This window comes from Coenobita brevimanus, chromosome 98 (genome assembly GCF_032717465.1).
Source record: "Coenobita brevimanus isolate Jiangsu-jjx chromosome 98, ASM3271746v2, whole genome shotgun sequence".
In the NCBI taxonomy this organism is placed as follows: domain Eukaryota; kingdom Metazoa; phylum Arthropoda; class Malacostraca; order Decapoda; family Coenobitidae; genus Coenobita; species Coenobita brevimanus.
Window position 1 is genome coordinate 28,720,283 of NC_137051.1, and position 26,679 is coordinate 28,746,961.

Sequence of the window (26,679 nt, forward strand, 5' to 3'; positions counted from 1 at the left end):
GGAGCTATAAACAGGGTGCCATCTTGTGGAAACTCTCTCCCTCTCATCACCAGGGGGAGGGGGAGGGGAGAGACGGAAGTAGGGGGAAGAACAGAGAGAGAGAGAGAGAGAGAGAGAGAGAAATGGGATAGGGGAAAGTAGAGAAGGGGGGGAGGGGAGGGAAGGCAAGTGGGAGAGGAAAGGGGGAGAGGAAAAGATGCAAGGGAGGAAAGAGGAAGATGAAAGGAAGCAAATAGGGGGAGAGAAAGGAAGATGTCAAAGGAAGGGAGAGAAACGTTGAAAAATGGGAAAGAAATAGGGAGAGATGAGAGAGAGAAAAGGAAGAGGAAGGGAAAGAGTAAAGAGGGAGGAAGCAGAGGAGTGGAGGGAGAAAGATTTAATAGGAGGGAAAGCGGAAGAAATAAGGAAGGAAGTCGGGTAGGAGAGAGAGAGCGAGAGAGAGAGAGAGAGAGGAGTGTGTGAGTGGTTGGAACTGTGAAAATGAAACTTGGGTGAGTGTGAGAGTGGATTTGACTGAGTGAGAGTGAGTGGGACGCCCCGGTTATGGAGTGGAAGCTAGTGCGAGCAAGATTGTGTGTGTGTGTGTGTGTGTGTGTGTGTGTGTGTGTGTGTGTGTGTGTGTGTGTGTGTGTGTGGTGTTGTACGATCTGTGTGTGGAAGGGTGTGTGGTTGTTTGTAGTGTGTATGATTGATAGGGTGTGTGATTTATGATGGTGTGATATGTTTAAGAGATTGTACGGTAGTGTGTGTTTGGTTGTGTTTGTGTGTCATAGTGTGTGAGGTGTGTGGTGGTGATTATGTTTGGTAGGGTGTGTGGTAATTTGATATGGTGTGTGGTGTGATGATATGTTTGGTAGCGTAGGGTGTGTGATGGTTTATGGTTGGTAGGGTGTGTGATGGTTTATGGTTGGTAGGGTGTGTGGTGGTGTGTGCTGGGATATACGGTGTGGTATGTATGTTGTGGTGTGTGTATGGCAGGCTGTGTGGTGGATGGTTGATAGGGATTGTGGCGTGTTTGCCTCGGTTTGTGATTTTGTCTAGTCTGATTTGTGGCGATGTTTGATAGAATGTGTGGTGTGTGAATGGCAGGGTGTATGGTTTGTGGTATATGGTGGTGCGGCGGCCTTGCATGTGCTCTGGTACGGTGTGTGGTGTAAAAGAAAGTCTGGGTGACACTGGTTTATAAAAGGACCGTGTGTGCGCGTGCGTGTGTGTGTGTGTGTGTGTGTGTGTGTGTGTGTGTGTGTGTGTGTGTGTGTGTGTGTGTGTGTGTGTGTAGACTACTTAGTCAACCACAGATACTTGGCCAAGGTAACGATGCCAGACTAAGACGGAGGAAAATTAGTGGTGGGGTGAAGGGGGAGGGAGGAGACTGGCGAAATGACTTGGGTGAGGGAGAGGGGGTCAGAGAGGGGGAATGTTGTGGGGAGAGGAAGTGAAAAGAGGTTCTTAGCAGAAAGAGTGGGTGGGTGTGGGGAAGGAGTGGGAGAGGGCAAATGTTTGTGAGAGGGAATAGGCTGCGTGTTATGAACAGGTGACAGTTTTCTCGAAGCTGTGGGTGTGTAGAAGAGGGAGGGTGTACTGGTGTAAGAAAGGTAGGTATAGGTGTTGAGGGGAAGGAGTGGGGGTAAGGGTGGGGGTGGGGAGATGCAGAGAATGCAGACTTTGGGAAGGGCAGACAGGAGTGAGAGACGATGGAGAGAGTTCTGAAGCTTATGGCAGTGTGTGTTTGAGAATGGAGAAAGTAAAAAGGAATATATAGTTAGGTATTGCCAACTACACAGGTATAATAAATAATTGAAAATTACCACAGTAGTTAGAATGTTGTTAAGTAGTATTAGGCGATAGCAGCGTCATTAGTGTAGCAAATGTTATTTTGAATATGTTTTGTTAGACCCAAGAGCTTAAGATGCAGTTTGTGTGGGTTGGAGCTTTGCTGCATAATGACACTGTTTATGAATGAGTTGCAGATGTGAAGGCAGAGAGAGAGAGAGTAAAGGAAGTGGGAAGAAGGAAAAACACAAGAGACAGGAGAAAGGAAAGAAGAATGAAACCTGTATCATCTTTGTTTCCTCACTCTGATTTTCTTCGAATATGGACATACATTATATAGTCCATTTCCTGAGGCCTAGCAGTCTTACCTGTTACACACCTTCTGATGTCACCCCTTCGACACTGATGCCCTCCATCCATACTGAATACAAGGTGTGGGTGCATCAGTCTGGACAGGTATGATGGCAGTAGCGGGGGTGTATTAATGACTTGTCGGTGGATTTGTGATATGTAAGTTAAGACTGTTTTAACGAACTCGTTTTCTACTCCACCCTGGGCACGGTTGTGAGTATTTTTGAACAGCAGCTCACAACTTCATCCTGTCCATCACCACTGCCTTCCACCATCTATGCCACCAAGGGGAATAGTCTAGTTATCTACCTGTAATGCTGCTAACGAAGTACCAGCCTAGAGGATAAGAGGGAATTGGCTGTTACTGTTAGTGCGTGTGTGTGTGTGTGTGTGCGCGCGCGCGTCTAGGGCAGCATAGGTCATGAAAGGTCAGAGGTGAAGGTCAGAGAGTGCGTTGCGGCCACCACCTTTAACACCAAACTTCCTGCCGGGCCTGGACGCCATATTGACTCATCCATCGCGCCCCAGTAGCTCCATCAGTCCCAATACATATTTTTTAAGCTGTTCTTTCTATCTCTGGTGGATGGCATTCAGATTACGGGATGCCTTTTGAAGAGAAGTAATGAGCAGTGGCATTTATTAACCCTTTCATTACTGCAATAGTAATGAATAAAATTATAATATATCCACGGATTGAAGGAGGTAGCTACGTCATGTAAACGACGTGTGTGTGTGTGTGTGTGTGTGTGTGTGTGTGTGTGTGTGTGTGTGTGTGTGTGTGTGTGTAGCCTCTGTGGAACAGTGGTAAAGTGTGCGTTTTCGTACACTAAAGAACGAGGGTTCGCGCCCCGCCAGGGTAATAAACTTTGGGAGCGTTCTTCTTGCCATGTACTGCATTGGCGGATACAAGGGGTGCTGTGGTTGAGCCAGTGTCGCATACAGTAAAGTATGCTTGCACCCAGCCGGCTTGCGCGGGCCGATTACACGTGGTTCACAGACTACACACACATCCAAAGCCACTCCAACACTACAGTTACACATACAAGCACTTCTCACCCTACATACAATCTCTACTAGACAGCCTAAGCCACTTGGTAGAGATACATTGGCTGTATCGTCCCCACTTAGGTAGGGATAGGCCGGTCCTGCAGTGGACACTCAAACGGCTGATGATATATATATATATATATATATATATTGATTGATTGATTGATTGATTGATTGCATGGGGCTGCATGAGACTGAGGCCTAGCTTCGGTCTCGATGCGTTAAAGTCTCGGCCTCGGCCTCGAGGGCGGGTGAAAAGATGTAAAGGCCTGGTGATATTTCCGACCAAAACCACGTCTTGGCTTCAGAGAGAGTGTCTCTCTCTCTCTCTCTCTCTCTCTCTCTCTCTCTCTCTCTCTCTCTCTCTCTCTCTCTCTCTCACACACACACACACACACACACACACACACACACACACACACACACACACACACACACACACACACACACACACACACACACACACTAGCAAGCAGTGAGGTGTTTGGTACTGTTGGTGTAGACAGGTCCGGTACACCGAGGACAGACCAACCCATGGACGTAACATCAACACAGGGCCATTGCAACACCCACCCTCGCCTGTCTTCCCTTCCCTCTCTCCCTCCCCCCGTTCCCTTCCCCTCCTTCCTTCCCCCCGTTCCCTTCCCCTCCTTCCTTCCCCCCTTTCCCTTCCCCTCCTCTTCTACTCTTCTCCTCAACCTTCTCTCTTCATGGGGGGGGGGGGAATAAAAGATCAAAAGAAAGATAACAAGAATAATAATAACAAAACTTCTTGATTTCAAAACAAGAATTGTCAACAAAGAATGCACGAGAATACAGTACAGTTCATCTCTCTCTCTCTCTCTCTCTCTCTCTCTCTCTCTCTCTCTCTCTCATAAAGATTGAGGTCAGCGAAATGTTGCCTTATGTTTCGGTGCAATTGGCAGTTTTGAGTACGTAAGAATTCAGGTTGGTGCTAAATACTGCTACTTTAATTATTGACAGCATGATAACGTATACGGGTACAGATATATAGTCAAACATACTGTACAGTATTGCCAACTCTTAGTCCAGCGTTTCAAAACGGAAGTCTGGATATTGTTTGTACTTACAACTTAAACAAATGCAGTGACAACACTAACACATACAAGATTAAAGAAGGCATGTAAGCTATCATACCTACCAGAATGTAAGAAACTAGTGGGAATGGCAGACACAGCAACAAACTTCAACAAAAACAGTAGCCACGACCATGAATCACTACATCAAGTTGTGTGGAAGCAAGCCAAGTGCCACAACAGAAGAAGGAAATGTAGCAAATGGTAACAGAACAAGTGATACAGTAGTAGGATATGTTCTTGTAATAATGCAGCAGTATTAAAGTAACTGCTGTACAACTTGTACAACAGACACCGTAAGTATATTTAATATCCCATTCCAACTCATCCTGGCTAAGGCCAGACTTTTATTATGCATCGGGAAAGCCCCCGGGACCAAGTACTTTATACAGAGTTGCCACAAAAGTGTTGACAAACATCAGGTAGTTATTCTTGGGATGATTTTGAGTAATAAATGCTGTGTCAACAAGGGCCCAGTTCTCAACCGTTTCGTAGCTACAGTTGCTGATGACCTCATGGGTAAATTGTCAGTCTATATATCTATTGCCAGACGCCTTAATCCCGCAAGGGGTGGCCAAAAAGAAATCGCCTCCATGTCGCCATGTCCGCCGCCATTTCACTGCCCTGCTCCCAACTCACACCCCCCTCTCTCGCACACCTCTGTGACCTCTCCACTCAATCCCTCCATCTCATCCTTGGCCTACCCCGCCCTCTCCCCCGCTCCACCTCACTCACATACACTCTCCTCGTCAGTGTCTCTCTCCATCCTCTCCGTTTGGTTAAACCACCTCAGTGTATTTCTCCTAAATTGCGATTTTGATTAATTTCGCCCTGAAGGTTATCAGTATTTGTAGCTTCGAAATGGATGACTAATGGACGCATGTTGATATACAGTTTTGTCAGTCAGAGATATCCCGAGAATTCCTTCCTGAAGTTTGGCACATTTTGCCCTGTGTTTTCAACAGTATCTATAAAAGCAGTGGGCAGTAATAACACCAACAGCAACAGTACAGTACAACTGTAAATATTTTGTACAACAGCTATGGCCGGTAACCATTAAGTAGGCTTACAATTTCTACAGAAACACCAGTAATAATACAGTAACACCAAGAGTTTTAGGTAATAAAAGCAACAACAGCAACTTAATTCCTGCAACAGTATTTAACAGCAACCACAGTAATAATCTAACTTAGGGAACAACGTAAGAGTATCGGGCTAAGAAAATGGGTCAATCAAGTATCCACAGCAATGATAATTAATAGCAACAAGAGCAACAGTATCGTCCACAATAACAACAATACGCCAGCCACTACAACAACTACAACAGCTAATAAAATAACAACAGGAACTGCCTAGTAGTTCCCTTGTTAAACCATTACTCTTGTCAGGCGCCCTCCTACTCCCTCTTTATCCTTTTTCATTTTTACTCCACCTTATTTTCTCATTGTCTCCTTATTCCTTTATTACTTTGTCTTCCTCTTTTTTATATCACTTTGTTTCTTTCCCTATCCTTCACTCTCGTCATAATCTCTCATGTCACTCTTTTCGTCCTAACTCTGTCGCCCTTCCTCTTCCTCTCCCTCTCTGTCTTTTTCTTACGTTCTCTCTTCATGCCTCGTGTCTTGTCATTTTCTTGTCTTCGTTTTTTTTTTTACTTCCTCTCCTTCCGTGCTGTCACTCCCTTCTTTTTAATCTTTCCTTTAATCTTCGTGTCACTCGCCATTCTGTATCTTACCATCATTTCCTTCTCTTCCTAGCACTTGTTCACTTCTCCTCGTTAATTTACCAACGTTTTCTGGTCCATGTCTTTATCACCGTCTGCTCATTATCTGCCATAGTTATCTCTCCTCTCTTCCTGCTTTTACTTCCCCTTCCTGTCATACTGTCTTTGTCTCTTGTCTTGTTTTTACTTTTCATCCTTTCGTCCTCTCTCTCTCTCTCTCTCTCTCTCTCTCTCTCTCTCTCTCTCTCTCTCTCTCTCCACATCTTGTCTTCCTCATTACTCATGACTTCCTACTTCAGGTTTGTATACATATATTTTTTCTTACTGTCTTTTCGTCGTTCTTTTTCTTTGGTGTGTGTGTGTGTGTGTGTGTGTGTGTGTGTGTGTGTGTGTGTGTGTGTGTGTGTGTGTGTGTGTGTGTGTGTGTTTAATAGTGCAATAGGACGTTAGCAGTGAGACAGGCGTGTGTACTCGTATGTGGCTGGGGTGAAGGCACTGTTTGAAGCGAAAGAAATGCAATCGGGACGAAGGAAAGGGAAGAAGGGTGAAAGAATGGTGAGAGTGGTGAAGGGCAGGTTGTAGAATGACGGACAGATGGCAAGAGTGGGCGGATATTTAAGGGGGTAGACCAAAGGAAGGATGGACAGTGTGAGGGAGGAGGAGGAGAGTTGAGGGAAGTGACAGGATGGACAGTATGAGGAAGGAGGAGGGTTGAGGGAAGAGTGAGAGGGTGCTGTGAAGAATAGTGTGACCAACCAAGTGCCCTCAGTAGCTTTATCCACTTTAATTGTGAATGTCTCACCATGTGGGCACCATGACGATACGAATGCAGGTGTGTCAGCCTACCCTCACCCCTGCACACCGTGAGAATATCGCCTGTTTTCTTGCCACTCTTTTCTTCCCCACCTTTTAAACCCCCTCCACTCAGTTCTGTCGACTGTTTGCTGTAATCCCTTCACTCAAAGTGCTCCGGTGTACTCCGACCCAAGTACAATGTCGTTCCATGCCAGTGCACCTGGAGGCGTCGCTAGGAGTCTTTTCAATGTGAAGGTCCGTCTAAGGGCAGGAGCAGCCCTGAGGACCAGTGCTGAGTCAACCCCAGGTTATCAAGGAGCAATAAAGTGTAAAACTACCACCAGCTCAGGCCTGTCTTCAGTGACCACCTCTGTTGCAATGCTTTTTTTTTTTTTTAACTGCTGTTTTTAAATAAGGGTTTTGGTGGGCGGGGGAGAGCCTTCTTCTTTGCCATCTTTGTCTTATGCTAGTAGTTTAGTCATTCTTGTAGTAGCTGCCTAATATGGGCCAACTGGCTTAGCCAGATGCAGTAATCCTCTCCTAATGTTCATTAAGAAACAAAGAGACAAGCAACTTGACAGCTTTTGCAGGCAGCACACCCTCAAAATGCAACAGTGAGTGGGATACGATTCGGGATATTTCTGCAGCACAAAAATTACTATGACGTGAAGAAAGAATTTTCTCATGTACCCAAAGCAGCCAACATTCAATGTCCTGCAATATAAAAATTTAGAACGCACTCACAAGCCTAGCGTGGCAGGCGCAAAAGCGTGATTGGTGTTGTGTGAGGTGTACAAGGACGCCTTGAATAAAAAAAATTCCCGGGCAGTGTTGTAGTGTCCGTGTTGACACTGGCTTGTTGCTTCCTGATGCTGACATGACATGGAAGGTGGAAGACGCAGAGGATGAGACTGAACAACAACATCGTCGCTGACGCCCACACTGGCCGCTACAAGCATGTGGAGAGTGGGCCACCATCACCAACAGTGAGACGATAATGTGTTGCTGTGTTGTTATCCTTGACACACACACTCCCCTATATATATATATATATATATATATATATATATATATTGTTTAGGTTCCCGGAAGAGTCTCACTGCTGCATATTTAAAGTACAGTACGGTACATAGTGTGTATTGTGTAAGTACCAGTGTTTTACCCCTTTGTTTACATCACATGCTATCCAGTACAAACATATGAACTTGCTGTTTTCCTTCTGTTAAAATAAGATAGCTTAGCTTAGTCCACAGGCAGGGTCAGAGTTGGAGCGGTATTCTGGGATGGGTGGAGTGAAGGGAGTGTCAGCATCTCAGCCACGTCCGCACAGGAGGTGGTAGCCCCAGATTATTGTGGGAGGATAATACCAGCACCAGCAACACAGGAGGCTCGGCGGGGGGATGTGTGTGACCGAGGATGTAGGAGCTGGGGGAGGGGGGTAGAAGAATCTTGAGCGAGGTGTGTGGAAGGAGTAGAATAATGTCGGAGAGGTGGAGGAGGGAGTGGAACGGCTGAGAAAGATGTGACTAGTAAATGAATTGGGTGAGAGGGATAGAGAAGGGAGTGAGAAGAGTGAGAGAAATACATAATTGGGAAGGAGAGGAGAGGAGGGATGGGGGATGAAGGGCTGGGAGAAGGATGGAGAGGGGGAAGGCTGGGAAGGGAGTGGGGAGGGGTTGGGAAGGGAGTGGGGAGGGACAGGGAGAGGGGGAAGGCTGGGAGGGGAGTGGGGAGAGTCTGTGGGAGGAAGGAGAGGACATAGACCCACGAACCAACTACACATCAAGGTCAGAGTAAACCACTGCTCCCACTTACTCTCACTCTTCTTTTTGTACCTTCACTTCCTCTCACTCCCCCTTCCGCTCTGTTCTGTCTTCTGCTTAATTTTCTTCTTTACCCTTTCTTCCCTTCTTACCCCTTTCGCTTCTCATACTCTGTGATTCAAATTTTTAACTTATTCTCTCTGTCTCTCTCTCTCCGTCTGCTCCTCTCCTCCCTCCCCTCCATCACCCCCTTTCCCCAGTGTCTTGCTTTATTTCACTCTTTTTTCCTCCCCTCTACTTCCTCCTCCCTCCTTCCTTCTTCCCCTTTTCCTGCTCCCTCTCTACCTCTTCATTCCCCCTTTCTGGCTTCTCCTCCTCCTCATATACCTTGAGCGGTATCTCATTTAAGACATTTAAAAACAGACAAGTACTTGCACGAGATTTCTCAGGTGAATCTGTTTCTATGCAAATAACTCACTTTTACCAGCTACGCGTAAGGTCATTCCCCTCCTGTCTACAAGACACCCCGTAGCTACGGTACCCTACATAGCGTCGCTTCACGTCATTATATATTTATCAATTTATTAACTGCAAATAAAGTAGTATAAGCACAAAATAGGATCACACAGATACCCTTGCGTTAGCAGTCAATACTCTTAATTTCGACCTGTGATGGGCTGTGGATCACTGAGGGTCCTTGTTAAGTGTCCACCATCGGGATTTTTTTAATGTACCAGGGGATACTGCTTCAGGAGGAAACTTGTGTACTTGTCCTGCATGGGAAGGTTTGTCTTAGTGGAGCGAACGGAGTTGGGGCCTGATTGACTGCTACCTACCTTAAAAGCGCCAAGCAAGGCTGCCGCACCACCCCTGAAGTTCCACGCTACATTTCCCACACTGTCTACAGACGCCCTTTTAACTCAGTGTACCCGTACCGTACATAATGTCATGCTTTAGTTACCAGTTTATTTGATTAGGCTATTCATTTTGCTTGATTACGTTCAGGTTACTCAAACTGGTAGCATATAGATAACGTGTTATGGAATGTAACTTCTGTTTCAGTCTTTCCTGTGAAATATCCGTGTCAGTTTTTCCATGCTGCATGGTGGTCCTTTTCAATTTTTCCTGCCAGTTTTAACTGGAGGGTTTGGAGGCGGGGGAAGCCTTCTTGCTTTACTATACTTATCCTTCAGCATGTAGAATTAGATCTCGTAGTCATAGTCCACTCTGTAACAAGCAGCCTTGAAAGGGCCATCAGGTCTGTTGCTGTTTGCTTTCCTTTGTATTCCTCCTCCCCCCTCCCCTCCTACTTTAGAGCAAGAAAATTACTGTCCAGTTAGCTTAACATCTGTGGTTTGGAAGTTGTTGGAGACTTTTCAGAGACAAGTCTGTCATATATTTAGCAAGAAATATCATCATCTAAGATAGACAGCATGGTTAAAAAATAAAAAAAAAGTGCTGTTGCGTTACGAATCAGGTCTTCCAAAGTTATGTTTTTTATGTAATATTTGACCAGATCTATCGACGTTTCAATTTTCAAGTGTTTGATAAAGTTTCCCACAAAAGATTTCTTCAGACGCTAAAGACACATGGTTTCAATGGCAGTGTTGTCAGGTGGATCGAAAATTGGCTTACGGAACATACAGTAGTCTGTTTATCTGTTGCCAGACGCCTTAATCCCGAAAGGGGTGGCCACAAACAAATCGCCCGGTCCCCCGCCATATCACTGCCCAGGTCCCAGCTTACATCCACTCCTCTCTCATACATCTCTCCACTCCATCCCTCCATCTCATCTTTGGCCTCCCCTTCCTTCTCCCCGCTCCACCTCACTCACATACACCCTCCTTGTTAGATAATGGTAAGTGGGGGCGTCCATCATCCACCCACTTAATGTTGCGGTATTCTGTTTTAGGGTAGCTCCACAATGAGTGACAAGCCAAATGACTTCTTGTAAACCAGGAAATCATTTACAGTGCTGGGTGGTAGTCTTATAACCACCCAACACATGTTCCCTACGTGACAGCAAGTGGGTTGGCGGAGGGTTAGTGCCCCTCCCCGGAAAACATCTAACTAAAAATACGAACAAGAAGATAGAGAGTTGCACTAAATGGAAAATAATCAGGCCAGAAGAAGTGGTACAGGTGGAGACACAGGGCTTAGTGTTCGATCCTATTCTGTATTTGCTTTACATCAGTGGTTCTTAAACTTTTTTTGGCCCTTAACCCCCCCCCCCAAATTTCATCTCTAAGTCATCCTCATAACCCCTCCCTAATATTGTTACTCATTTCATTCTGAATTTCCTTTAAAAAGAAAGAGAGAATGGCTATGAATAAGCCACTGAATTCTAAGGATTTTTTTGTTTTCAGCAATTTTTTTTTTTTTTTATGTGCTCGACTCTGGACATAGGCTTCTCAGCCTGCTCCCAAGGCCCAGTAGTCCTCCTACATATCGTACACCTCTACATGTCACCACTTCGGCGTTAAGACCCACCGTCCATATTGAATACATGCTAGGGCTGTCTCATACAGGACCGGTGAATTGGTATTAGCGGGGGTATTTTTACATGTCGGCGGGTCTTCTGGTAGATCGGTAAAGTCTGCCGTAATGAAATTCAAATCTTTAAACTGTTCCCTGCCCCAGCGGGGATTTGAACCTTGGTCCGGTAGGACCGCAAGCCACCTCTCTACCGATTAGAGCCACCGCCTCCCCCAAAATAACATTGATATACAAATTATACTTCTTTACTGTTATAACGTGTCCAACATGCCATAAACGAAACTTTTTTTTTTCTTTTTTTCTTTTTTTTTTCAGAATGCGTTTCTGGATACCCCCAAGAGCCCATTTCAATACTCCCTGGGGATATCGAGGCAATTGCTTTACAGAAATGTTATTGACAAAGACTTATGCCGTGTTCAAACCGATGATGATACAAGAACGATTTAAACGGCAGGTGATTCTCAGCGATCTTGAGAAATTGTTCAACTGAGCCCACACATGACAGATGAACTTCAGCGTTAGTAAATGCAAAGTATTATTCAGTCAGTAAAAATGAAAAAGCCAGGTATACTATGAATAACATCCAGCTTGATAATGTAAATCACAAGCAGCATACAGAAATTCATAATAACAAATTATTTCAAACCAAGCAAACGTTGTCCAGAGGCTGTTAACAAAGCCATCGCATTAATTGTATATATATATATATATATATATATATATATATATATATATATATATACAGGTTGTGCATTCAAATAAAAATTGGATAAGATCATTCTCACTTGTAAAATCCCTGGCATGCACACATTTACTGTATTGTATCCATTTCTGGTCCTACTAAAATAAAGATACGGAAAACCTCGAAAGAGTCCAGAGATGGTTGACAAAAACACCTGGACTGAAAAATAAGTTGAAGGACATTAACAGGAAATTATTATTATTATTTTTTTTTTAACTTTGACAAGTGCATACAAGATAACTTAATCCAAATACTGTATACAAAATTTTCCAATGGCATGATAATCAGACAGTCGAAAAATACTTCATGATAGATTGGTCGAATTGTACCAGAGGTATTGGCTGCTTAATTATTGGAAAATGTTTCCTGTCACATAATGCTTAGCATTTTTTCTTGAGCTTAGTTGTAAATATATGAAACAAATAGCCTTCCAGTGCGGTAAACTGTGATAAAGTAATTACAATTTAAAATTTTTAGGATAAGTAAGCGAATTCTATTCACCACCTGAACATCCAGTACATTATCACTATGCCGGGAATCGAACCCGGGATTCTCAGGTGAGAGCCAAGCAGCAATCCACTACGCCACGACCAAGTGAAAGTTATCACACATTGTCACAATCATGTAACCAATGTCCCTCCGCCCCCACTGTGGGCATGAAGAGGTGCGATAACCCCTTGGCACTCGGACCAGGGGGTTATCTCACCTCTTCATGCTCACCATGGGGGCAGAGGGACATTGGTTATAAGGTTGTGACAATATGAGATAACTTTTACCTGGTCGTGGCGTAGTGGGTTGCTGCCTGGCTTTCACCTGAAAGTCCCAGGTTCGATTCCGGCATAGTGGTAATAGATGGTTTTTCCTTTGTAAAGTATAGGTTTCTCTCTTTACCACCTTAGCATGTTCGTTCTTTAATAAGTTTCTGTTTCCTGCAGTGCAAAACGTGGAGGATAACCGGAAAACAGTATCGTTATGCACTTAAGAGTATTGTTGACTTGACGTTACATTTCCCTACGGTTTAGGAGAGTGACTTTGGCCGGAGGGACTGGTAGATGGCGTGGGTCTTTCTGCTTTGCTATCTTTTCTTGACAGAACAGGTGCCACAGTTACAACCTCCTTAACAACAAACATCCAAGAAGAACCAATAGCCCTGTTGACGCTTACCTTCCCGTGTATTCCTTTGTACTTCCCCTCCAGCTTTTTGCCTCTCCCTCCCATTCTTCTTCGCCTCCTCCTCCCTTCCCCCTTCCCTCTGTCCTCTTCTCCCTTTCCTCCTCTCATAATCCTCATCCCTTCCTCTCATCTTCCACTCCATCCCCACCTCCGTTTCTCTTTCCCCTCTTCTCTCTCTCCCATTTTCCTCCCTTCACTTCATTCCCATGCCCCTTTCCTGTGCTTTTCCACTCCTGCCTCATGTCTCCTCCTCCTCCCATCCCCATGCCTGCCTTCATTATCTCCTCCTGTTCTTTCCCTGATCCCTGTCTCTAATTTCTCTCCTCCCCCTCGCCCTTCTTTGCATTTCATTGTTTTGCCTCTTCTTACCCCCCCCCCTCTCTCTCTCCTTCAACGTCTGGACTTCTTACTTTCACTTTCCTTCGTCTGCCTTCACACCTGTCTTCCCCTCCATCCCCACCTTTTCTTCAGAGTGTGGCTTTCTTCCTTCGTTACAAACCTAATGTTATGTGGAACTGCCTACCTTATCACCTTAAAACTAATAAGAATCTTCGCTGCTTTATACAGGCAGTTAAATATAAAATTGAGTGGATTCTTAAACATTAATTAGGAAATACATTGTATATAATTTTGTTTCATAAAATTAATAATTTTGTATTGTCAGAGACAGATGAACCAAGTTATTTTGTAAAGCTTTAGTTTGTAAGAGCCATCGGCTCAGCAAACCTGGCCAGAATAGGTTCTTCTATGTATGAACAATATATGTCTGTATGGTACTCTGGCAAATAAAAAATTGACTTTGACATTCCTCCCATCATCACTATCCTCTCTTCTTTCCTCTTTCCCCTCCCCCTCTCCGTCCTCTCCTCTCCTGTCTCCCCTTCCCCTCTCTCCCTTTCCTTGCTTCATCCCACAGCTCTCCTTTTATTTCCCTGCCCTCTCTCCAACTTCTTTAAGTGGCATTCACCCTCTCATCTCCTATCCTCCCCATTACTCTCTCTCTCTCTCTGTGTCGACTTTCACACAGTCTTCTCCTTCCTGTCTTTGTATTTTCCACACCCTTTCCCTCCCCCTCTCTTTCCTACTCTCCGTTTCTCCGTCACCTCGTTTCTCACTTCCCCCCTCCCCCTTTCAGTGCCTGCCTTTCCCTTCCCTCTTTCTCCCTCTTTTCTTCACACCTCCACCTCTTCTCTAATCTCCTTCGTCTCCACTTTCTTCCCCAACCCGCTACCCCTCTTCCTCATCCATTTCCCTCCCTCCAGCATTTCTTTTCCTCCATCATACTCCCTTTTCACTCATCTCCCCCTTTATTGTCTGGTATTGCTTCACCTTCTCTCTCCCACTCCCCTTTCTGTCTGTCTCTCCCTCCCTTTCTCTCCTCTCTACCCTCTTCCTTCTTCATTCGTCCGCGATCCACTCCTTCCTCTTCTGTCTACCTCTCCCTCTCCCTCCCACCACGTTGTCTCCACTTTCCCTCCCCTCCTCATTTTCTCCCCTCCTATTAGTTGTCCTTTCCCTGACTCAGCCCTCACTTTCCCTCTCCTCCTTATTTTCTTCCCTCCTATTCGTTCTCCTCTCTTCCCTTACTCAGCCCTCTCGCTTCTACTTCTCTTCACCATTGACTCGTCTCTCCTTCATCCCCCCCCCCTTCTACCCTGCCTGTCTTCTCCCTATCCTCTTTCTCTTTCCCTCGCCACCCACTCCAACCTTTCTCCCTCTCTTCTGTTTTCTGAAGTTGTGAGCAAGCTGCCTTGCATTACACTTCCACACCACGTTCCAGATTCATTGTTACTTATCATTTTTTTTTTCTTGACTTTTTGCGTTTTGCCTCTCTGATAGCTATTTTGCTTCATTCTGTAATAAACCTGTATGCCAGGCATACGGGTTGTGAAATAATAAACCCTGATGTACTTAATGGTGCCAGGTGTGTGGTGTTAATTGTTTTGTACACTGTAAAGTTGTTTTTGGATCATAATTTTTCGTGTATCTCGTACATCTCTCATTTTGTAGTCTTTGAAGTAGTAGTGAATAGTACACTGGTTCTGGTTTCCACTATCAAATATATCTCATAATAATAATTCTGCACTGGCATTATTGCTGTATAATTGACGATGTGGTGGTGTGATCTGCAATGTGTCTAATCATGTGATTTTATTAATTCGATTGATGATAAGTCTGTGTGAACTAGAAGTGACCACCCTTGAGCTGATTGCTGTTTGGAGATATCATGGTCATTACAGTCTTACGGTGCACATCTCTCGCCTTGGCGTCTTCGCTGGACCACTGCAGATCTTCCACAGCCACCGGTGGAATCTACCACAGCCGGGGATTGACAGACCATCTTCCATATTCTTGGGGCTCAGAGGACCTATGGACATACCATATTTTACCAAGAAATGTCTGTCTTCTAAGCTGGTAACAAAATGTTCACTTTATTCTTGCAGCCACCAGACAGTTTTATTCAATTTAGGACAGGTTTCTGATAGTGATGAAGTGTATAAAGGTCATACCAAACTCCTCCGGTTCAAATTCTCTGCAGAAGACTAAAACCATCTGGTGGTAGCAATAATGGAACACAAATATTTCATCAGAGAAAAGAGCTCAGTGTTTAAGAGGAGGGCAGTAACAAATTGTTTCTGATCATATTCTTGCTGAAAGGGAAAGGGAAATGTTCCCTCGAACTAGGCCTTATTAGATCATATAGCCCTGCAAGGTGACAGGAAAGCGCTACCCCTCCCTGCATGGCAGCTACCGGGCTTGGCTCGAACTCACGACCCCCCGGTCCCGAGTCCGTCGCCCTACCACTGTGCCACCCTGCCCTCCTATTCTTACTGGAAGTTACAGCTGAGGTTTACATTTGATAATGGCATTTCCTGGAACACTTAGCATGTAATGAAGGAAATTTCCTCCTCATCTGAAGGCAGCATGATCTAGTGGTATACCAGTAGAAAAGTACTGCCAGTGACCGAAATTGTAACCCACTGTGATGATGAGATACACTATGTATTATATATGGTATGTTGGGTTTCTGCTAATCCACTTATGCCCTGTTAAATGTCAGCATCAGTATAATTCCCTCATTAATGTCAGTACAATAATCCTGAATGACATCTCTTCCCATATCAGTACAAGCTCAGAGAATTAGTATAAAATATAGTTACCTATAAATATTTTGTGCCTGTTTGTTTGTGTGTAAGGCAGTGTCATTTGCTGGTATGTTGACTGATTACTAAACCTGAGAAACAGGCTTCACAGCCTAAGATTAAGGTTGAATACTTAACGGTATAAATAATGCTGTGGTACTGTACCAGACTTTATGGAATACCATACTTTATGGAAATTTTTTCAGATACAGTGAATGATTCCACATCTTAATGTTGCTGTGTCAAACACTCTGTTAAACCATCTCACCTGAAGTCTGTTTGTGGCGTGAGATGGCTTGAAAGAGCAAGAAGTGACTCCGTATGGGAAGTATGAAAGTAAATTCAGTATGATGGTAAGGATAAACAGAGTATGCTAAAGTGGTATGGAACTGTCAAGAAAATGGGTAGTGTCAGACTGGTAAATAGTATATATATATCTGAAAGAGAGGAAGTGAAACCATGGGGAAGGTCAAGAATGAGGTGGAAGGAAGTTGTGAAAGAGTGAAACTCAGAAGCCTAGACATCAAGGAGAGTAGGAGCCATGTATAGAACAGAGTAATTTGAAGTGAGTGATGACTCTATCGGTTATCTATAATGATCAAGAAGTGCTTAGCTTCAGGCCTGCATTGTTACAGCTCAGTTAACGGCTAATAACGCGACTGAGGGGACTTTCCTGCTGGATTAGCTAAAAAAGATAAGAGTGACAAACTTTCCACTGCATACAGTCCTGTTAGAACTGGAAGCATTGGTAGGGGTAAGTATGGTTCACCAAGCACTGTACAAGAAACTTAGTGTACCACCATCCGACTCTGCCAGTGCTACCGTTCCTAACTGAATGTACAGGAGCAAGATGACTCACCAGTACAAAGGGAGACAAGGTTGCTGATGATGAGGGTGATGATGATGCCAGTGACACCAAAGTAGCAATAGGAGACATCATACATGGTCCTACCCTCAGCCCTGTTGACAACACATCATACTATTTCACACATTTGCATTTGTAATTCCCTGCTATCAAGAAAACTAAAGCTTTCACCACCATCTTTAGAGTTACTTTCAAATATTGTTCAAAGCTATTTTCTGCATTTTTGTCACTTAAAGTGTTTATTTTGTTGGAAAGAGTTTTATGTGTCAAGACATTGATTTTTAACCTGTTAGTGTGGGGTCGCTGAGTGTCAAAGTTTGTGGTGAGGTTAGTGATGAGGCTGATGTCAGACACACTGGTGGTGGTGTTGATAAAGGCAGCAGTGGAAGTGTTGGTGAGGTACAGAAGTTTCTCTGGGCAGCCATCGACAGAGAGGGGGAGGCTAGGGGGGCTGCCGCCCCCTCGCAAGAACTTGCCCACCACCACCCACAGGTTGTAACAGAAGGCCACCAGGAACCCCAACATTGCACCCTGATGCAGACATGGTTTTATCATGACAAAATTGCCATAGCTGTAATGTGGACTGTTATAAAAAATTATGCAATTTAGTATAGGTGGATGCCAAGCCAGTAAAAGCTGGAGGTACATTATTTTATGCTCTTTCATCCTTTTCGTCTGCTGTGTAATGTGTTTGGTGTGATACAAGGTAGCTGCAATTATTTCCATAATGTACAAGGAAGTAACAAACTTTTGCAGAATTATCACTGCATAAACATTCCCGACACATTATTATTATTAATTCAGTATTGTAATATTTTACAAGTAATTGCAGTTAATACTGATCATTGATATACTCAATGAATACAGTCTAGTAATTAGTGTTTGTAAGTGTTGGTTTTGTTAATGTGTGTGTGTCAGCATATACCCACCTTAGTGTTGACCCAGGGTGTACACATGCCGGCCAGGAAGATCCCCTGTAGTGGCCCATTGATGGCCCCCATGATGCTGTTGAGGACATGGAAGATGTTGCCTAATTGGCCTGCAGCCATCGCAAGGAAGATGCCCAGAATGCATGTCATCGCAGCTGTCACCATTAGCATAAACATGTATTATCAAAATATGGGAGATTCTAGAAATGCAGTTTTTACTTCATGCCAGAGTCATAGATGTCCGTAATTCTTGAAGGATCTCAATGATTTAACGTAGTTATAAGAGAGTTGCCATCTCCACTGCCAGGTGAACTAGTGCTTGTTGTATTGAAATTTAATTTTTATGAATGATTATTCAGGAAATGCCTTCTTTTTGTCAAAGGATTATGTTTTACTGTCATTGTTGTAGGTAACTGATAAATAAGTTAAAAACACAGTACAGGTATGTGATGCCACAGAGCTCTTGAAATATTCATAACCTGATATTCATGCTGTTTTAGAAATGATGCATGATTGTCATAATGAATGGGTTGGAAGATGTTAATTATTAGCCCAAGTAAAATATGGTATTAAGGTTTTGATTGCATTTTGAAAGTTATTTTGGTAATGTCAAGGAAGAATTCAAATTCTTCCAATCGCAGGAAAGGCAGAAGTCATAACAATCTACCTTGAATACAGTTTTTGCTGCTACTGTACTTAATTTCCTTCCATCTTTCCCTCTTAAGTGACCTTTTGCACTATGGCATTGTTTTTGCACATTATAGGGTCATTGGCAATTATATCATTATCTCAACTAATAACAGCTTGATGGAAACAAAGCACCATGGGGTTACAGGCAATTCCTGAGAATTTTTGTATATTTTATGTCCATAATGGAGGTAGGCACTGTAATGCTGCCCACTTCTTCCTAAGGTAACTCGACAGTGAATGACATCCCTAATGGTTTCCTGTAACACAAGAAACCATTTACAATGCTGGGTGGTAACCATATAACTAAATACACCAAGCCCTCATATTTCGACCGATTGGTATTCGGCAATTCTTTGTTTTGACATATAAACCTGTAACCTTTTTCGTTGTTCGACATGGTTATCCCCACCATTTCAACAGTTCAAACTGTCGCCGCCTAACAGACCGGCTGAGCTGCCTGTCTCCTGCACTATGCCCTGCAGATCGGTTGCCTCTTCATCCTGTGTTTCTTATTGACCTCGTGGAATATTACAGCACCACCATGGCTCCACCCAAGACCCTTACTATTACCCCTGTCATGCACAGTCATGAGCTCACCAACCTGAGTGAGTGTTTCACCATCACATGGTCGAGTGACGACCTGGGATGCCAGATCTGAGCTCAGTCCCATTACCAAACTCCTCAGTTTTCATTACCAAATTTAACTTTTCGTTACCATATTCTTAAAGCAAGCATTTATTCTCTGATAATTATATCTACAAATGGAAATAATTACTCCTTATAATTAACAGCATGTTGATTATTTTCGTGCTATGTAGGCTAGCAGATTAATCAGAGAGAGCAGACAGTCCACCATCTCCATCCTCTCTGTCTTCATACATGTGATAAATCCATTTGGTAATGACTGTGTTAAAATGCATGCAGTGCTTGTTTGTGTAGTAATGTAGTGAGATTATGAGGAGTGCAGTTATCATTGGTAGTATACTGTAGTAAGAGTGTTTTGATAGGAATGCAATTACTGTAAGTAATATTGTAGTGATACTGACTTACAGTGAGTACAATCATTAGTGGTACGGTAGTGATAGTTTTGGGTTGTGTTATCGGGTGTGCAAGTATTACTAGTGGTAAAAACATGAGAAACTGAATGGAAAACCTTACAGAGGATCTTGAGGATTCTTGTGCTTTCAGCCTCGGACATCCTTCTAAAGTATGACATGTCTTTTAGCAAGTCCTCCCAGATCAGACATGCACATCCATTACCAAAGCTTGACAATGAACTGTAAGAAGAGAAAGCTGCTTAAAACAAACTAATACAGAAAAACCTCTCTGAGTTGGAATAATAGGGGCTGGGGCCATTCCGACTTCCCTGAAATTCCGACTTATGGAAAATGTGAGGCCTCCAGCCTAACCAGGAAAAAAATAAATAAAATAAAATAAAATGGCCATGTTTGCAGAGGGTGTAATCCATGTATAAGGAGGGCCTTTTAGTAGGATACAGAGGTGTTAAGAAGGCACATGATCGCTTTGTGCAACATCTGGGAGCCTTGGAAGCCATGCTGGTAATGAATAAAAGTGCAGAACATGACTCACAACAGAAGCAGGCGCGAGAGAGTACCAGCACGGGTGGTGGCAGATGCTAGCTAAGACTGATGATGGGCCCTCACAGGCTAAAACATGATGAACCTAGTGCATCATGCCAAGATTGGGTTTCCATTAGACAACATTTTACGACTCAAGGGAGTTTTTTCTAGGATTTTTATAGCAATTTTTCTGAAAAATTTACGTTATTTACATCAACGGATATCATATGCCATTCCGACTTAAGCGTAATTCCAACTAAAAGGGTTCCAAATTATAAAGGTTTTCTACCTATCTATCTATTGTCAGACGCCTTAGTCCTGAAAGGGGTGGCCACAAACAAATCACCTCAGTGTCCCCCCGTCCCCTGCCATTTCACTGCCCTGCTCCCAGCTTACACCCCTCTCTTTCATGTACCTCTCCACTCCATCCCTTTGTCTCATCCTTGGCCTTCCCCTCCCTTTTGCCCTTCCACCTCATCCACATTCACTCTCCTTATCAGTCTCTCACTCTCCATCCTCTCCACATGGCCAAACAACCTCAATGTGTTTCTCTTAATGCTTCCTATCACATCCACGTCCAGACCACAACGCTTCTTCAATTCCTTATATGTCAGTCTGTCTCTCCATGTGACTCTACATGCTCCTCTCAAATAACTCATTTCCTCTGCTCTCATTCCTGACTTCTGTCCCTCCAAAAAGGTCCAAGCTTCGCTTCCATATGTTAGAGTTGGTATCACAATACTGTCATGTAGTAGCTGTACCTATGTACCTAAAAACAGTATAGCATATGTGTGTCCCCCACTTATAGAGGGATGCCATTGGATCCAGCACTGGACATCGCAGTATGTGGATGCCATAGGTCTGTAACCAGGTCACCTTTTATGCAACTGTACCATACACACACAACAGGTCAATGGTAAAAGTGAAGCTTATCAAGGTTCAGGTTCTAGTTTTTCCCAGGCTCCAGCACCACCCCAAGAATTGCAGGTTGTGGATACCACATCTTTGGTAACCATGCCATGATATCGTTTGTTTCATGGTTTTAAACACACACACACACACACACACACACACACACACACACACACACACACACACACACACACACACACACACACACACACCGCTCGCTGGTGCAGTGGTAACGCTCTCGCTTGCCAACTGGTGGACGGGAGTTCGCGCCTCGCTCAGGTTGCGAAAAGTTTCACTGACGAAGTGGGTGGTTACTGTCCCCCTTGAGCAAGGGGACGGGTGTGTGCGTGTGTGAAGGTCACAGCCTTGCCCTTAGATCGGACTATATGAGCTCTCAGCTCCCTTCCGGGAGGGTAAAAGCTGACGATCATGACCATCAAGTGATCCTGACCGACCCGGTGAATTACACACACACACACACACACACACACACACACACACACACACACACACACACAAGGAAATCTGTATTGTTGGATGTGAGATTTTCTCAGTAAAAGGGAAATGAGAAGAGTACTAAGGGGAAATTACTTATCATGGAGAAGTGACTAGTGGAGTCCCACAGGGCACAGTGCTGCCACCATGTATGTTTTTAGTATATATAAATGACACTGACAGCAACACTGGAAATGAAAGCTATCTAAATATGTTTGTTAATGATGCAAAAATAAAAAGGAGAATTACAAACACAGACTCTTGCAGAGAGCAAGAAGAAGAATTAAATATGATTCATGAATGGAGCAATGGATGGCACATGGAATTCAGTGTGGACAAATGCCATGTAATAAAGTTTGGTAAAAGTGAAAAAAGACCAGAATGGGATTATAAGCTAGGAAATTCAACTCTACACATATCAGAAAAGGAGAACGACCTAGGAGTGATTATCAGCAGCAAACTATCTCCAGCTGACCACATCAGTGAGAAAGTACGGAACATGTACACCTGCTTGCTAATCTTATAGTAGCATTCATATAATATAAATGAAGACATGCTGAGAATGATAATCACATCATTCATTAGACCAACCATGGAATATGCATCAGTAGTCTGGAATCCATATCTCAAAAAATACATAGATAAAAATGAAAAAGTACAAAGGGCCACCACAAAGTGGGCACTAAGCTTAAGGGATCTAAGCTGTGAAGAAAGACTAGAAAAATTAATCCTACCAGCATTACAAGAGAGAAAGAAAAGAGGAGACACGATGATACTCCTACTAGATACTGATAAATGCATCACAGGTAAAGAGAATATGGACATAAATGAGTATATAACTTATGGGGAAGCAAAAGCAAGAGGACACTGCACAAGACTGCATAAAAAGAGAGGAAATACAGTTTCCCAAATAGAGCAGTTGATCAATGAAGTGCATCATTGAATGAAATAGTGTGTGCCAAAACTATTCATAAATTTAAGGATGTTTATGGTAAAAATGGTTCAAAACATGGGACAGTATGAGCCTGACTAATTCCAGTAAAGATACAATTAGGTAAGAACAGTTAGGTATGAAACACACACACACACGTCTGTGCTTAAGGTAAAGATCTGTCCTGCCAATTTTCAAGGTTCTGATTACACACACACACACACACACACACACACACACATCTGTGATTATGGTAAAGATAAATTCTGTCAATTTTCAAGGTTCTGATTACACACACACACACACATCAGCGAGAAGGTACGGAACATGTATACACTGCTTGCAAATATGAGAACAGCATTCACATACTTAAATGAAGACATGTTAAGAAGGATAATAACATCATTCATTAGACCAGTCCTGGAATATGCATCAGTAGTCTGGAGTTCTCATCTCAAAAAACACATAAAACACATAACACAAAAAACACATAAAAAAAAGTTCAAAGGGCAGCTACAAGATGGATACCAAGCTTAAGGGACCTAAGCTACGAAGAAAGACTAAATATACTGAATCTACCAACACTACAGGAGAGAAGGAAAAGAGGTGACATGATAATGCTATATAAGTGCATATCAGGGAAGGAGAAAATAGACATAAATGATTACTTAACATATGGAGAAGCATCAGCAAGAGGACACTGCAAAAAACTGCATAAGAAGAGAGGTGATAAAGACATAAGGAAATTCAGTTTCCCAAACAGAGCAATTGATCAATGGAATGCACTACCGAATGAAATAGTGTGTGCCAAAACAATTCACAAATTTAAGGATATGTACGATAAATATGGTTTAAGACACGGGACAGTACGAGCTTGACTCATTCCTGTAATGATACAATTAGGTAAGAACAATTAGGTAAGAACACACACACACACACACACACAGTTTGTGCTTGTGGTAAAGATAAATACTGTTAATTATCAAGATTCTGATTCCCCTTTTTCCCCACTTCACCACTGACTCACACTGTAGCAGATTGTGGACACATACCTCAGTAGCCACCCTGCACAGATGGGCATATGTCAAAGGTGAAAGCTAGTGAATTTCATGGTCTTAGGTCCACCCCTACCTCCCAGCTCCCACTCCCCCAAACAAATCTCAATTTTTGGATGCAATATCTGGTTATCTAGGTACCGTTTAGTATGAACCTTGCACAAACAGTACAGTGAAAGTGTGGAATTGCAAAGCAGATGTAAGAGGGAGACAATAAGAGGTACGAGGAGGGATAATACATAAAGTAAACTGAATTGAAAATGATTGTGATAATGAAGCAGACAGTTATTATGTAGAATGTGAGAGTGATGGTGAAGAAAAGGGAAGGCCACTCCAACACCAACCTGAGGACACCTCCAGAGACGGCTGCCACAAAAATCCCTGGGATGCCTGTGAGGTGACCCAGCTTCTCCATGACCAGGTAAGGGAGGACCTGGTCAGCCTTCTGTATCCTGCCTGAGGTCAGAGGATCACAATCTTTGTAGGCAGCGTATGCCACCAGTCCAGAGAAGTAGAACAAAGTCCACATTACCCAAACCCCCACCAGGTAGAACACAAGCAACCTATAGCAAAGAAGACAGGTCTAAGGTGGGACAAACAGAGTTCCTAAGCTTTGGGAAGGCCTATTGTTTACCTATGGAACACTGTGTCTGAGTTTGGGAGAACATGAAAGAGGAGGAATTTGACAGTGAATGAAAAAAAAAGTGATGAAGTGTAAATAGTGGCTACTGAAACTAGTTAGTGAGAGATTTAAATGTAACTCTGCAAGAAGTGGAGAAAATTGAGTTCTTTGGTATGGGATGAAAAGCAGATAGAACTTGGCTCAAAGGATAATATATATATACTTTACTAGTGTGTCTTCTAGTGGTAATGGGTGCTGCATGGACTTCCATAGATATGAGATATGAGCTTTGAAAGCAGAAACATGAAAGAACGAGGAATTATTTAGATATAAAAGTGTTAAATCAATATAGAATGAGATGGAGTACTTAAGTTGGGGAGATCAAGAAAGAGAAAGATGTGAGCAAATTCAGTATAATGAAAAGAATCAGTCAGGGTGTTTTTGACTGGAGAGAGAGAGAAAAAAAAACTGAACACATCCATTAAGGCTAGTTAAAAGCAGACAAAATACTATACACATACAATGAAGTATTCACCCTTCTGTTCAAGTAATGTAAAATACATTAAAAGCAGAGAGAACGGTTCTGAATTATTAATATTAACCATTAACTATATCCAGTGGAATGTAAATAATAGTGAACTACAGTAAACTCTCAATTATCTGGCGTAATTCAGCCAACCCCAACACTGAACAAAGTGAAATGCAGGATATTGTGTAGTAACCCCCATCGGCAAAATATTTTTACTGAGTTGGATATTATGCAACTATCCATCTCGACCCTGTATTCTAAAAACTTTCCCATGAGTAAAGGATGAAAACTAAGCATAAAATACATATACAATACAGTACTGTAATGATACAGTACAGTAATACAGGTGCCCGTTGGCTTCTGTGTATGAGCTGGCTGATATTCCTCGCAGCTGGATATTGCATTGAACCTCCAGTTGCTTCCCATTTCAGTGCCAGATGTTGCATACTTTTGGCGGATATTGCTTTAACAGAGTCGAGCCTAAAGCGCCGGATATGCACTGGGCCAAATAATGCGATGACAGATAACTGAGAGCATACTGTATACTGTTTTCATCATTGTTGCAGTTGACTTTGCAGAAGTACAATATGGTTCACTGTTTTACCAGTAACAGCTAACCTTCGTGCTGTAATAAGACTTCCAACGGAGGCAAACCTCTGGTAACTGGCCTGGTTCACCCCAAGTGCGTTTATAGTGAAGTAGAAGCCAAACACGGTGGTGGACCAGAAGGTGTGGCGCTCAAAGGGACTGATGTTCATGCTAGGACAAAAGGAGGAAAATGTTGTTTAGACTGCTGGCTGCATATGTCCTCTCTTCAGAAGGCTATATGCTGCCCAGAATAGAATTTTTGAACAGCAGGTAATTAGAAATAACCATCCTTTAACCTCTTCACTACTATGGTTGGTGGATGGACATGGCAGTGAGCATCCACTCACATGATGTAGTGTTGCCTACCTGTTCGTGCACCTTTTCCATTCATTTTCTCTTCTTATTGCTCCCATCCTTCCCCCCCCCCCCCTTTGGGTGGCTCTACACTGAGCATCGCCTATTGATTTCCTTTAACCCAGGCAACCATTTACAGTGCTGGGTGGTAAACATAAGGCCAGTAAATGGGATGATATGGAGCCTATTATGGTGCTTCTGTTAACCCTTTAACTGCGGGCATTGTTTTGCCCCGACTGGTCTCTCCCCGGGGGTTTCGACCAAAATGTAAACAAACTTTAAACCTTTATAACTCTGCACAGAATAAATCTAGAGCGAAAAATAAGGTACCATTAGAAAGTACTAACCTTCGGCTTTGCAATGATGTAGGTTTCATGATTTCGTTGACTATCACTGGATGGGCAGTGCCATTAGAAGTGAGCGATCTAAAATCACTATTTTTCGCTCACACACCATTACCTTCGCTCATACACCATTACCAAATGCCAACCTCATTCTGATAATAATACTATAAACATATATGAACACTGCACATACGATAAACACCCACTCTGTGTTCACTGAGGCAGGTAAAAGGCACTGTAATTACCCGCACTTCACTGCCACATCAGCGGTGTTGTAATCACTATTTTTCGCTCACACACCATTACCAAATGCCAACCTTATTCTGATAATAATACTATAAACATATATGAACACTGCACATACGATAAACACCCACTCTGTGTTCACTGAGGCAGGTAAAAGGCACTGTAATTGCCCGCACTTCACTGCCATATCAGCGGTGTTGTAATCACTATTTTTCGCTCACACACCATTACCAAATGCCAACCTCATTCTGATAATAATACTATAAACATATATGAACACTGCACATACGATAAACACCCACTCTGTGTTCACTGAGGCAGGTAAAAGGCACTGTAATTGCCTGCACTTCACTGCCACATCAGCAGTGTTCTCACTCACACAGCTGGACAGATACTGATGCGTGTTTGGTCCGGGGGGCCCAGGGGGTGGGAGGTG

The 26,679-nt window shown here is 43.2% G+C and overlaps 1 protein-coding gene across 1 annotated transcript in view; it reads right to left on the minus strand.

Annotated features, from left to right (window-relative positions):
• Positions 1 to 26,679, minus strand: part of LOC145414006 (sodium-coupled monocarboxylate transporter 1-like) — a 109,141-nt gene that overhangs the window by 48,345 nt on the left and 34,117 nt on the right. The window contains exons 5-11 of the mRNA XM_080283574.1: positions 25,330 to 25,470; positions 23,905 to 24,123; positions 19,746 to 19,864; positions 17,898 to 18,052; positions 17,255 to 17,499; positions 16,963 to 17,051; positions 15,207 to 15,328 (exon numbers count right to left, since the gene is read on the minus strand). Coding sequence (XP_080139700.1) covers positions 15,207 to 15,328; positions 16,963 to 17,051; positions 17,255 to 17,499; positions 17,898 to 18,052; positions 19,746 to 19,864; positions 23,905 to 24,123; positions 25,330 to 25,470 — 1,090 coding nt within the window. The remainder of the gene's footprint in view (positions 1 to 15,206; positions 15,329 to 16,962; positions 17,052 to 17,254; positions 17,500 to 17,897; positions 18,053 to 19,745; positions 19,865 to 23,904; positions 24,124 to 25,329; positions 25,471 to 26,679) is intronic.